The sequence below is a fragment of the Pholis gunnellus genome (assembly GCF_910591455.1).
Source record: "Pholis gunnellus genome assembly, chromosome: 5".
Lineage (NCBI taxonomy): Eukaryota > Metazoa > Chordata > Actinopteri > Perciformes > Pholidae > Pholis > Pholis gunnellus.
Window position 1 is genome coordinate 23,798,181 of NC_136531.1, and position 13,616 is coordinate 23,811,796.

Consider the following 13,616-nt stretch of genomic DNA (forward strand, 5'->3'; position numbering starts at 1 on the left):
AACACACACACACACACACACACACATACACACACACACACACACACACACACACACAGGGTTGGGAAGGTCACTTTAAAAATGAAATCCGATACAATTAACTAATTACCCGTTACACAAAATGTAATCACTAACCTATTCCGAGTAATGTAATCTGATTACTTTCCCTTACTTTTGGATATCCTCAATACCAAATACGCAAATTATCTATATATAAAATATATACGTTACAACATGTACAATAAGTGGACAAATTCTCCTACTTTAATCAATTAGGCCATGTGACAAAGATGATTCTTCCATCACACACACACACACACACACACACACTGCTTAGTGAACCCCAGGCACCTCAAGCATCCTGGTGTCTCTCTGGTGAATGTCAGCGCTGTCTCACCCCGTTTGTTTTGCTTGTCTTGAAGGCGTGGCCACATACGTGTGCGTGGCCCACTTGGGCTACTGGGATCCCCAAGGCCCCGACCTCAGCAACTGCACGTCGCCGTGGGTCAACCACATCATGCAGAAAGTAAGTCTGAACGCCGCCGCTGGCCCCTTACAGATTCCACGCCGAGCCCTGGCTTTAAGGGCATCAGGGTGTGTGTGTGTGTGTGTGTGTGTGTGTGTGTGTTACGGATCTATTCCCGGGAGCGAGTTCTCACGCATGGAGACGCACCGGCTGCGGGGGAGGATCGCGGCCGCGTATCCATCTTCATTTGTTAACCCTGACCCGTGTTGCGAGATCCGAGAGCTTATTTTTTTTACACAGCCGTCGGGGAGTGGAAACGTCCAATAAGGTCATTCACTCTCGCCTGTGTTATCGGCGTAACACGCCAGCATGCATCACGATTGCATTGTGCAAGGGTAAACATTATTGTGTTTACTTCTTTGAGATACTTTTATTCTGAAACAAAAAATAAAAGTGCTGCCCAAGTTATAACTCCCCCACAATTTTTCAATTTATGGCTTAGTGTCCGTTTTCACATGAGCCACAAGGCTTTAAGGGTTTTCTTTACAAGACAAAACAAGAAGAAATAGTCCCTGTGAAATAGACATTTGCAGCAGAGGTGCTAAAGCGGGAGTCGTCTCTGTAAAGCATTCTTAAATGTTTTTATGGTAGCGGTTATAAAAAGCTCCTGGAAACACAACACTGACTTCCTCTCTGCCGCCGCAAACAACCTAATCACTCTCCTCCTCCTTGTTCTCATCTTGCCCGTTCCTCCATCTGTCCTTTACCCCCCCCCCCCCCCCCCCCAAAATCTCATCCCCATCTGTCTTTCGTCCCCCTCTCTGTCCTCCTCTTCATGCTCTCGCTAACTTTGCTCCCAACTTTCCCTTTCACTTGTCACCTCGTCTGATTTTTTTTATCTTTTAAACCTCCATCCATCTCCCCCCCATCTTGCCCCCCCCCCCCCCCTCCCCTCCCTCCACATCACCGTCCCTGTTTTGCTCCCAGCTCCGGTCGGGCGAGACGGCGGCAATCGTGGCCAGGGAGCTGGCGGAGCAGACCAAAGGGCTCCTGCGCCCCGGCGACGTGCCGTCCACGGTGCGCGCCATGGCCCAGCTGGTGGAGCTGCTGGACGTCCAGCTCAGGAACCTCACCCCCGGGGGAAAGGACAGCGCCGCCCGCAGCCTCACCAAGGTACTGCCTCGAGAAAAACACTTGGAGAGTCGATGCGTTGCGAGTGATTGAGTGAGGGGGACATGGTTCATGGGGGAAGGATGCGAGGTGACGTGAAAGAATATCAGCGAAAAGGACGGACAGAAGACGTTAACGGCGAGATGAATGTAGGCGGTTGTAGGTTTTGTCTTATGCTCGTTCTTCTGGGGTTAGAAAAATCTTTGATGAAGTTCTTCCAGATGACAAACAGCTGCTTTTAAACATTGTCATGCTGTGGACGAGCGGGCTCGAGCGCTTACTTCGGGGTTACATAAATGGAAACTGGATCCTGAGCCAGGCGAAGGATCTGTTCCACTACGCCGGTGGACAAGGAAAGAATTTAGCTCTGTGCTTCGTTCATGTAGGCATTTGATTAAAGCGAGTCAAATCACTGAAGAGCAGCTGACTGGATGGGCGGACCGTTTCTTGATCTCCTCTGCCGAGGTCAACGGTGATAGGCGGGCTTCAGCAGCCAGATTGACAGCAGCTGCCTCCTCTTATACGGTCACTGGCTTCTTTTTCCTCCCTTTTTCAGCTGGAGTCTCACTGTCACACATTCCTCCCCCCACACACACACACACAAGTAAATCGGCAACATGTGTAAGTGGAATAAATTAATCTGCGTTTGGCTGTTGACCAATTGGCCTGTTTAAAAATAAAAGGGTTAAATATGTGGGAGAAAGAAAAGAAAAAGTCCTCCATAGAAGAGGAAAAGTGTTCCTCTTGTTTTCAATAATGGCCCAATTATATGTACCTAATTGAGTAATTCGCCCGCTTATTATGCTAATTTTAGTGAAGGAAGTCGCATGCAACCAATCACGCACGAGTGGCACGGTAATTAATGCCATCAATTAAGTTGACAGTGGATGCAGAGAATGAAGAAAAAAAATGGAACGGAGGAACAGAAAGACGATGAAAAAACGATCTGGAGAAAGACGGTGACGGGAGAATGAATGGAAATGGGGGGGTGAGGGGGGTAGTAACAATACGTACAAAAGTGTTTTTTTTGTAATGTTAATGAAGTGGTTTTGCACGCGAGTGTCTATACTGTATATACTGTATATATATGTGTGTGTGTGTGTGTGCGACTGAGAGGTGTTCGCTAACAGCTGAACTGTTTGAATTTGCAGCTTCAGAAGAGAGAAAGGTCCTGCAGGTTTTTCACACAGGTATTTCCACTTCCTGGTATCGTTGATTACTTTGCCACACCATCCACCATGTTTTTTTCTCTCTCTCTCTCTCTGTCTCTCCCTCTGTCCTCACACTCTGCATGAGCTTCCGCAAAGCAAGCTTGCGTGAGTGCGTGTGATCACACGTTGCGACGCTCCGCAGCGGTTGTCTCGTGATTTGCAACCACCCCCCCCCCCCCCCCAACCCTTTGAGGAGGGCGTTGATCCGGCGGCTATACATTGAACCACAAGCGTTGTGTCAGAATCACTGGTGCCAAAAACAAAAAAAAAGTTTGAGTCTCCTCAAAGGGTTTCGCAATCTTTTGTTTTTAATATCACTTTTTATTTTATTCCCCAACCCCTACAGAATCAATGGCACTGATATGAGGCCACGATCGATATCAATAATAGCTCATCTGTTTCTGCAGTTCTGTCTGCGGAATTGTAAAACAGGCCTGCCTATCCATCTCCATTCAATGACACGTCCGCTCTGCTGCTGTACCGGGGAGAGAAACAACCGAGCGTGATGGATACTACTGTTGCATGTTGCTCGGTCACGGTGCTTTCAACAACAACAACAACAACAAAAAGAGAAGAACACCAGCTTGTGTGTTGTGGCTCACGGAGTTGATTTATCCCGTCCTTGCTTGTATTGATGTTTGTCCGTGTCGACACCACGGGCTCACACCTTGAACGGAAACGTCATGGGCATGTTTCTGGTCAGCTTCAAAAAATAAAAATAATCACTATTCAGAACATCAAGGGGACGCCGCCTTCCTCATCCGTGTGCTATAGATAGACTGCAGAGTATCTCTGCTTCCTCCCTACACACACACACACACACACTTGATGGGCTAGCTCTTTTTCTCCTGATGCAGGCTTTTTTTTTTCTCCCCCCCCCACCCCGCTCTTCCCCCCCTGAAAAGTCTTAACGTCAGCACCAGTCAGCAATGTCACATCACAGAACATGGGCTTAGGACTGTATGCGAGCCGACACGCGCTCAAGCACGCACGCCACAAACATATCATCGACACTGATCTCGCGCCGGACATCTTTTTTTTTTTGTTGATGCGCCTCCTTGATCCAAATTCCTGCCGAATTTTTAAGGAGTGGCTGTCTTTAAGTCGCAGGTTCAAATGGGGAAAACACTCCGCGCCACACACACCTTGTGGCTCTGCGCGGGGGGGGGGGGGGGGGGGGGCCTCGGGAGTGATCGATTCTATAATTAGCCTCAGTAATGTGAAACAAAATTATACCAACAGTCTCTTACTCTTGCCCAGATAGAAATGTGCGTGATTAGGGATGTGGCGTGGTGCTGCCCTCTCCTCGTTAATTATCTACTGCACTAATTGCCAAGTGAGGAGAGTGGGCAGGAGGTTTGGGTTCTTAATAGAGACAAAAAAATAATTGAATTCTCTCTTTCCTTCTTTCTTTCTCTCTCTCTCTCTCTCTTCTGCTCACACTTCATCTCTCCTCCTCTCTCGCTTCGTTTGGGGAGCTGGGGACTCGTTTCATGTATACTAAATTGGCAATTTATTCATGATGAAGTTGGTGGTGTGGAGAGGCTTTCATGCTGTAGGCTGGATTTGATGGAGGGAGGTGGAGTCTGCAAGGTAGAGTGAGAAAAAACAAGAGATGGCGAGGTGGGGTGGAGTACGATTTAAACAGAGAACGAGAGGAGAGTCACAGAAAGAGAAATGGAATGTGAGAGGGAGAGGGAGGGGGGGGGGGGGACGCAGCGAGGAGACAGTGATGCTCAATGACAATGTCTAATTTGCCCTCTATTTATGGACGGCGGGTCAGAATGTGGCTCGCTGTGAATTTAAAGCCTGATTTAGCTGCAAACTCATCCTGTCAGAAAAGACAAACTCCCAACAACAACAACTGACAGATAAGCCCCGCTCCCTCTGATGAGAAACATTTTCAAAACATGCACTTTTCTCAGAGCTCAGCCAGGCGGCTAGAAAGAGAAAGAACAAGAAAAAAAACGAGATTCCATCTTTTCTTTTCCTCTGCTCTCGACCCCCCACACGCACTTTTTTGGTACTTCTGAACATCCCAACTCCGTCATTTTACAAAGCGTGTGTGTGCACATACTGTACGTCTGTACATCCGTGCGCATGTGCACGGATGTACAGCCCCCCCCCCCCCCCCCCCCCCCCCTACTGTGTGGCTGGTAGTAGAGCGGCCCAGCTCCAGTCTGTCTTGGCATTGCTGTTTACGCTGGATTACCCCAACGCTTCAAAGCATTTCACTTCTGCCCCATTTACTGGCGCCCGTGTCTGTGTGTGTGTGAGCAAGTGCACATGCCTACTCTGTAATACATAGTCTCACACACGCGCGCACACACACACACACACACACACAAACGACACCCTTATCTGTCTCTGCAGAGTCTCTCCTCTCTTTGAAGACCTCTAAAAAAAATGAAAACCTGTCTCCATTTTAGCCCTCAAGTCCTCATACTTGATAGAAATGTCACCTACAGGCACCGGAGCTCACACACACACACACACACACACACACACACACACACACACACACACACACACACACACACACACACACACGTATACTCCATCTTCTAGTTTCTGATGTAGAGATGTCTGGACCTCAAGGAAATCACACCCCTTCTTCTCCCCTTCACCCATCCTCACTTCCCTCTCTCTCTCTCTCTCTCTCTCTCTAGATCCCAATCTCTGCGGCCGGCGAATTAAATTTCAATGAAAAAAATAATATGAAATTGAAAATGTGAGATAATCAAAAGTTCAATGAAAGGCAATGAAAAAAGTTTAATGAGAGTAGAGAGGGTAGAGAGGATATAGAGAGGATAGGGAGGGGGGGAGGGATTATCTAAAAACACATCAAAGTGAAAGTAAGCGAACAGAAAGCAGTGGCACTGCCGTCGTATCAGCAGAGCCCCACAGAGCATCCCTCTCCTCCCTCTCTCCATGAGCCTGAGCTGCTACTGTACAGCAAGTGGAGCAGAATGATGCGCTGCAATGCTTCTTCCGCCCCCCCCCCTTGTGCACGCCCTCAAACACACACAGGCACACACACACACACACACACACAGTTTAATGCCAACACACATACCAGCACATACGCAAACACTTGATGTATGGAATGTATATGTCACTGTATATTGGCTCATCCATGCACATCAGCAGCACAGATTAAAACCGACAATTCCCCACAATAGAAGAAGAAGCTAACAAGGAAGTTCTTGTTTCATACAAATTGGGAGGTTGGGCCATCATTTACCAGGAGTGCGAATTGTGGAATTGTTGCCTAAGTTTTGGGCAAGGATGGAAAATGTACAAAATGTTACTGACGTTAAATGTGCTGTTACACGATTACAAGTACATTTTAATAATTTGTGTAAAAACAAGTAGATCAGTTCCAATGTACTCTGGGTAAAGCCTTATATTTAGAAAATAAAGGGGGAAAGAGGGGTGGAGGGAAGTCAACATATAGGACTACACATCACCCCACCATCCAAACCAACAATAGCATTCATTCATTTAGTATTAAGAGCAGTCTGCAGCCTGTACAATGCAACTAATTATCAATTACACAACCAGAAAAAAATAAAATAAAAGCTCACAATCAAATCAATAAATAGAAAATCTATTCGCAAGAAACATATTAAGCGATTGAAACGACCGACACCTATTGTAAAGTCAACAGCAGAACGTGTACAAAACGCAATAGCTTTTGCACACCGGGCAGACGCACACGTGCACGAACGCACGCACACAACCACCGTGGTTGTCTTATCTTTTATTACACCACGTGGTAAGTGGGCTAAGCTAGTTTTCACCTGTTTGAACGTCGTTCGGCGAGTCTCGTGCGCCGCCCCTCAATCCACTCCGGGTTCCGTTCGGCCTCGCGAGTTTCTTCTCAGAGCATAACGTCAACATATCGAGTCCACTCAGCCTCTCTGTCCCGCTGCGCCCCTCACAGTTTTCAAACATGTTGAGCTAAATGAGGCTAGCTTGCAGTCACCGTCACTGGGTACAATCGAAAATAGCGACAGTAACTGTAGAAGTCACCGTTTCGCACATTAGCCAGACCCAGTATGCGCCAGTCCGCACACACTGTGGGTGTGATTGATATGGGGTCACCTTGCGAGCCGGGCGGCCTGTGTGTTAGCAAGCAGCTGCAGTTGAGGCACTTGCAAACGTTTTACTGCATAGCTTTCTGATCTATCTGCATTGTTTTATAATACTAGTTGCATGCTGTCTAAATACTTTAGGTTAATTTGATCAAATATAGTGTCAAAAATGTCTGTCATTGGAATTACATACATAAAGTATTAATCATTATCATTAATCATGTTCAATCCACTGTTGGGCTAAAACGAATGATTCTGTTTTATTTGTGATGATTATTTTAATTAATTATTCTCATTTTGGTAATAAACTCTCAGAGAAAATAGCAAAATGCAGTAAGAAAAGCATAACATCTGGAACAAGATAATGTTTGGTTATTTTGTTTTAAAAAATATGGCTCACGGCTCATTGATTGATAGATTGATTGATTAATGGTGATTAGCAAAACTGCAAAAACAGGATTTTCCTTTAAAGAAGCTCGTAGTCTTCTGTCACAAACAATGAAAACGACGGCAACAGAAACCGAGTAGCACACACACACGAGTAGCACACGCGCTTCATATCCACTGCTGCTTATTCTGGTTGTTTGCTGAAGCAGTTGATTAATTAGTTTTTGTTTACATGTAGCCCTCCCAAACTCATCCGATATGCATTCCAGCTAATTAGCTGCTAGTGCTAAAAGAGGACATAACATTATCATATTGTGTGATGTTTACTGTATCTACATGTGTCACACTCCTCAAAAATAAACAGGTGGGATTAGCTCTGATTCCAGAGGACAACCGCACGTTTTGTAGCACAACAATATTTCTTCTATCTAGGGACGCTTTTTCTGTACCCGCTGCGCACAAACACAACATGTTGACATCTCGACGATCCCTGTTGCATCTCTTCCCTCCCCCCTCCTGCTCTCTCGCTTCTCCATAACCCCTGAGCGGAAAAGGGGCAGAGAGGGAAGTCAAATGGTTAATTTGTGAACACCAATAAACCGACGCCTCTCACTCTTCCTCCTCGCCCTTGCAATTCCCCACTGGACGACCCCCCCCCCCCCCTTTGCTTGTATAATGGCACCTGCGTTCCTTTTTCTTTACACCTCCCCATCCCGTCCACCCTCCTCCTCAAGGGGGGAGAAGCGCTGAAAGAGCGAGAGATAAGTGAGGGATGGTAATGCGTTCGTGGGGACAGTGGTTTACAGTCGTGGAAAGAGAAATAAATAGACAGTCAGGCAGTGTGAGATGTGTGCATTTGATAGCACCTGTATTCGCTTCCCCCTCCCTGTTCCCAGCGGACGCCTGTCACCATGGACTCACTGGACTGTTTTATCGCTCTCCCAAGGCTCTCCCCTCTTTCTTCTTCTTCTCCCCCCTTCTCCAGCGGCTCTCTTTTCTCTCAGTTTCTTTATCTCTCCCAGGGTCTTTTAAGACAGGCGTGTGTGCGTGTGTGTGTGTGCTCTGTGTCTGTGTGTGTGTGTGTGTGTGTGTGTGTGTGGTGTTCATGTCTGAAAATGAGGAGGTGAATTCTTAAGAGCATAAAGGAATGTGAGCCGGAGACAAAATAAGTATTGTTACACGGGGAGCGATTCATCCACGCGAGCCAACTCTTCTCCGTTTGGTAATATTTTTGGACTCAAGACCGCTGTGCACGTCTGGATACGACCCAGCAGACATTATCTGATAAAACACTAATTTCTTCTCAAACCCTCAAGCACAAGTTTTTTCAACTCAAAGATAAGACTGTTGCTTAATAAAGAAAATGTAGACCGAAATGAACCAGGTTTGGGGGTGTAGACACATTGTGATTGCAATCAGCTAATTAGCTTAGCTTGATTTTCGAGACTGGTCTGATTGCAGCTGCGGCGAGGCGTTCCAAGTAGATCATTGGTTCACGTAGAACGAAAACGTTATTGTCCTGTTGTATTACATTCGGCTTGAAGTACAATTTAACTTACTTTTTGTCCGATTCTTCATTTATTTTTAACAATATTTGTGACTTTGATGAGCCATGTGAGACAAACTAAGCTAACTTGGCTGAGTGCGACATTAACATAATTCATTTAAATGACTTAACTTGATCTTAACAAAGCTAGCTCGCTTGCTAGTTTAACAAAGCTAGCTCGCTTCTAGCAAGCAATTCAACTTCCATTGATGCTGATAATTTAATAACATCCTCACATAGCCTACACAAGATAACTATTGACCAGTGTCATAACATATGAATGAAGCCCATCTTGGTTTGTTGTCTGTCGTCCTTTGTTGTGTGTCTTTCATCAGACCATTAAGTACGTACGGTACGTTGATGGACTGATGTACTGTTTATCAGACCACAAACAAGACAAGAATTAGCGTTAGCTCGCTAGTGCAGCCTCCGCCTCACTCCCTGCCACTGGCAAGCTTCTCCTCCGGAGCTACCATCTGCTCTGCTCCCGGCAAAAGTAGTCTGCCAGCGGCGGGGAGTGAACTCTGCGTTAATAACTATAACAGCCAGAACCAGCTGTGCATTGAGAGAGAATAGAAGTAGTAAAAGTGAGCATACTTGTGCCCCACGAGACAACCAAAGCTCTGGCCGTTTCTGTAATGCTCTACAGAAATGCCCCCCCGCCACGGCTGCAATCAAACTGTGGTGTGATTTTCAAAACTGTACTATTTTTTTAACAGCTTCTGTGTTTTTTGCCTTTGTCACGTCTGCATGGGAATGCCGCATTTTGCACCGCTAACATTTTCTTTTTGCTGTCGTCATAATTTATCAGCGTGATAAATGAAAAGTCACTGCATTCTCACTGTTGCATCCCACTTACTGCTGTCATCAGTAGTTGTGGTGTAACAATGTTATTTGTAATGTGAATTGGTTTTGCATTTATTTTTACATCAGCGTCATTGACCAAAAGTGATAAAAGTGTTAGCAGTGGCTTCCTCCGTGTGACCGCCGTGTTTTCTGCTGCCGCCCCAGGCTATGGTGGAGACGGTGAATAATTTGCTGCAGCCAAGAGCCCAGGCGGCGTGGAGGGGACTGCCCACCAGCGGGCAGCTACACTCGGCCACTCTTCTCCTCGACACCGTGGAGACTGGGGCTTTTATGTTAGCTGACAACCTCCTCAAGACTGACACTGTGCAGGAGACCACTGACAACATCCGTGAGTACAATTTCTTCTTTGTTTTGGTTCCTTCCTGTTCCACCAAACTCAGTTGGACCTTGCAACTGTCAAGGAGCCTGTTGAGATTCCCTCAAGCAAGAGACTTAAACCTCCATTTGCTCCGGTGAAGCTACCCAGTGTGGCTGGAATGTGCATTCCTCAGGTGTTAAATTATAGGAGCACAAAGTACGGCTCTGCTGAAACAAAAAAAAATATTTTGTTGACTTTACCCGATTACAACGTAATATAAGGAAGCGTTTTACGACGTGTTCTCATTTTGCATAAATATGGTTCTTAGATTTCACAGTATTTTCTTTCTTTCTTCTCTTTTTTTTTCCTTTTAGTGATCCTATAATAACGTAAACCAGCCCAGGCTGCTCAAGATCTAAGAATATGATGTAATATCAAAGTAAGAGGCAACGCTGACAGCAGGCATTACTGAACCCGTCGCCTCAGATCTATGTCTTACATTATAATACAAACCAGAAACAAGGTACACTGTTAAACTTCACAGTGCGTCGAATTGTATCACCATCCCTCATGTGCGCAGTTACCCACACGCGTTCTGTTCATGTGAACGGACACGAGTGGTCATGAATGGAAGTGGGGCAGAATAATCGTATTGTTTTACTGCTTAGGTGGTTAAGAGAGAAACGCATGCAAGATTAGCTTGTAGTGTGACCGCATGAATCAGAGGCACCAGGCCCATACAATGATTGGATAAACATATCAACATGTTTATGGCATTATGTGATTGTATGTTTAAACTATGTAGATTTTAGGTAAGAGATATTGTTCTGACAAGAATAATTTCAGACACACAAGTGTAAAATATGTTTGCACCCCTAGAAATAAGGCTTCCAAAAGAGTTCTTCTTAAGAAGCTGAGGTTCTTCCCATGAACCATTTGCATCTGAAGAACCCTTTTCTGAAGAAAGTTTTTTTCTAAGGGTTCTTTGTGACACAAAAGGTTCCATTAAGAACCCAGTTCATCCAAAGAACCCTTTTTGGCCAAAATACCCCCCCAAAGAAACTGTGATTGTGAACCATGATTGTTGTGGGTCCTTAAGGGATCTTGATGAAACCCTTAGAATATAAAAATGGGTCTTGATAGAATCCATTGGTTGGGTTCTAGATGAAACCCTTGTAATATAAAAGGGAAGAACCCCGAGATGCATTCTTGTTACCACCCTTACAAGGTGCAGAGCTTCTGCATAGAAACTCCTGAGAGGGTTCTGGGTAGAACCATTACAACAACTATCATAGGGGGTTCTGGATGGAACCTTTCACGGGTGGGTTTAGGTATAACCCCTCTGAAAGGGTTCCAGGTGGAACCTTTACAAAAGGTTTTACCACCAACCAAAAAGGGTATACCCTATTTTTTTTTTGTTGCACCTTTAAAGGGACGTCAACAATAACCGCGTTTTAATGTTTAAATTCTGAATAATGGAAACATCTTCCGGTTTTATATCACAGTTGTATGATAAAGAGTGGCGAATGGGCTATTTATATGAATAATATACATAACCATAGGATTCTGAAGAAATGTATTTAGTCAATGTCACAACTCTTTTACTAAAACACGGGCTCCAGCGTGCCGCCATTGACTGGTAGTCTGTCCCTGACTGAGAAAAGTTACACATTTGTGCCAAAATATTACTGAATTTAAAAATGTAATAACTCTCAGAAAATAAAAGAAACTAATAATAACTCAAATAAATATAGCTGTGATTGCATTTGCCAGACAACTTATGTTCAAAAATGTATTTATGGCATTACCAAGACAACATGTTCAGTGGACTAAATTCCAGCTCCACGCGCCTGCTTTATTATGTAGAGCTTGTAGAGCTGTCAAACAGAGGTTATATGAAGAGGTCCAGGTTGTTGTGTGAATGATTTTGAAGGGTCAAATCCACATAGACCCATCCTCATCTGACAAAATGTAAAGGGAAAAAAAATGGCCTAAGGCGGGGATGAATTGTTTGCCGGGGACAAGAATTATTATTTATTTATTTTCCCCATATTTGCCTCCCTCAGCTTGTAGGCGTAATTGACAAAGCAGAACAAAGCTAGTTATTCTTGCATTGTGCACATCACTTTCCCCCCGTCCTCTCTCTTTCTCCTCCCTCCATCTCTCCTCACTGATCCTCTCATCATCGGGCCACAGAATGAGGCAGAAACGCCGGAGAACAAAAGCCCTCTTTTGCTTTCTACGGGCCTTTTAGTCGACGGTACATATCTGCGAGCCGCCTTTTCATCTGCACACATGACCAGTGAAGTTGCAATCACTTACGTTCCCCCTTCATCATCTTCCTGTTTACTCCCCTTCTGATTTGAAATTTCAAAACGTTCCTGCAATTCATCTCCACATTCACTGGGCTCGTGCGCACAACCCACTTAAGAGATGAAAAGTCATGAAGGAGGAGCTGGCGGGACGACGGAGGATGATGAGGAAAGAAGAAGAGTGGATGAGCGTGTGCCTGAGGGTGATGGCGGCGCTGGAATGTCGAATGATGCTTTGAGGGTCTTTTTTTTGTTTTAGCTCACTCTCGCATCAGTAACCAATGAAATCACATCTATTTAAGTCACACGACGGGGCGATAACATTGCGGTATTTATTTTTCTGTCAGACAGACAGCGGAGACAGATTGTACGGTCCTCACGACGTGACTTTGTCTCGCTGTCCCTTGAGTTTAGGAGCAACGGTTCATTCCCAGCAACTGCCGTCCTACACAATTTCACCTTACATGATTTTTAGACATCATCTCCACCGACCCCCCCCCCCCCGAATGCACCACACGAATGTGGTTACATAAACAGTCATCGAGATGTAGGCTACAGCACATCTCTGAGGAAGTTAGAAAATACAGGAAATCATCTTTTTTGTGGAAATTATCGTCCTCTCCTTTTTTGTGCCGTTAATCTTCCCTCCCAGCTAATCCAGTGGGCAGATCCAGCGTGATTATCTCTCCCTTTTATTCACAACCGCCTCTCATCTCTCCTCCTCTCCTCCCATCCTCACTTCCTTCTCTCTCTCTCTCTCTCTCTCTCTCTCGCCCTCCCTCCCTCGCCACTCCCCTCCTTGCCCCCCATTTTCCAATTCTTTCAGTGCAGACAGAGCGAAGGGAATAAATTATCTTGAATGACACCTTTTAAAGAAGCCACTGCAGGTGATATTATCATGTTAGATTTGTTTGTGTGACTACGCGCCGCAGTACCCGGCAGATGAATAAATAGTGTTATTATTAGAACCAAAACAATGATTTGAAGGGATAACACAGCGGTAACAGCGTGCACGTGTGATAACGATAATGAACGAGTGTGTTTCTTTGGAGGAGGATCGTCATGACAAGGATGCTTTAATTAGATTAGACTCAGCGTGTTTTTGATGCCCCGCTGCCTGAGCGTGGGCGTGGATGTCTGTGTGTGTGTGTGTGTGTACACGTGTGTTTAGCTTGGCTCATGCACAAGTAAGGCACACTTGAGCAGTGTTACTCTTCCTCTCTGCCAGTATTTGCATATCGGTGTCTGTGTTTATGTCTGCC

At 45.4% G+C, this 13,616-nt stretch overlaps 1 protein-coding gene across 1 annotated transcript in view; it reads left to right on the forward strand.

The window, feature by feature from the left end:
- LOC306696217 (adhesion G protein-coupled receptor L3-like) overlaps window positions 1-13,616 on the forward strand; it is a 112,360-nt gene that overhangs the window by 73,879 nt on the left and 24,865 nt on the right. Inside the window, 4 exon segments of the mRNA XM_079159772.1 lie at window positions 423-526; window positions 1,454-1,639; window positions 2,788-2,826; window positions 9,889-10,196. Of these exon segments, the coding sequence (XP_079015898.1) occupies window positions 423-526; window positions 1,454-1,639; window positions 2,788-2,826; window positions 9,889-10,196 (637 nt within the window).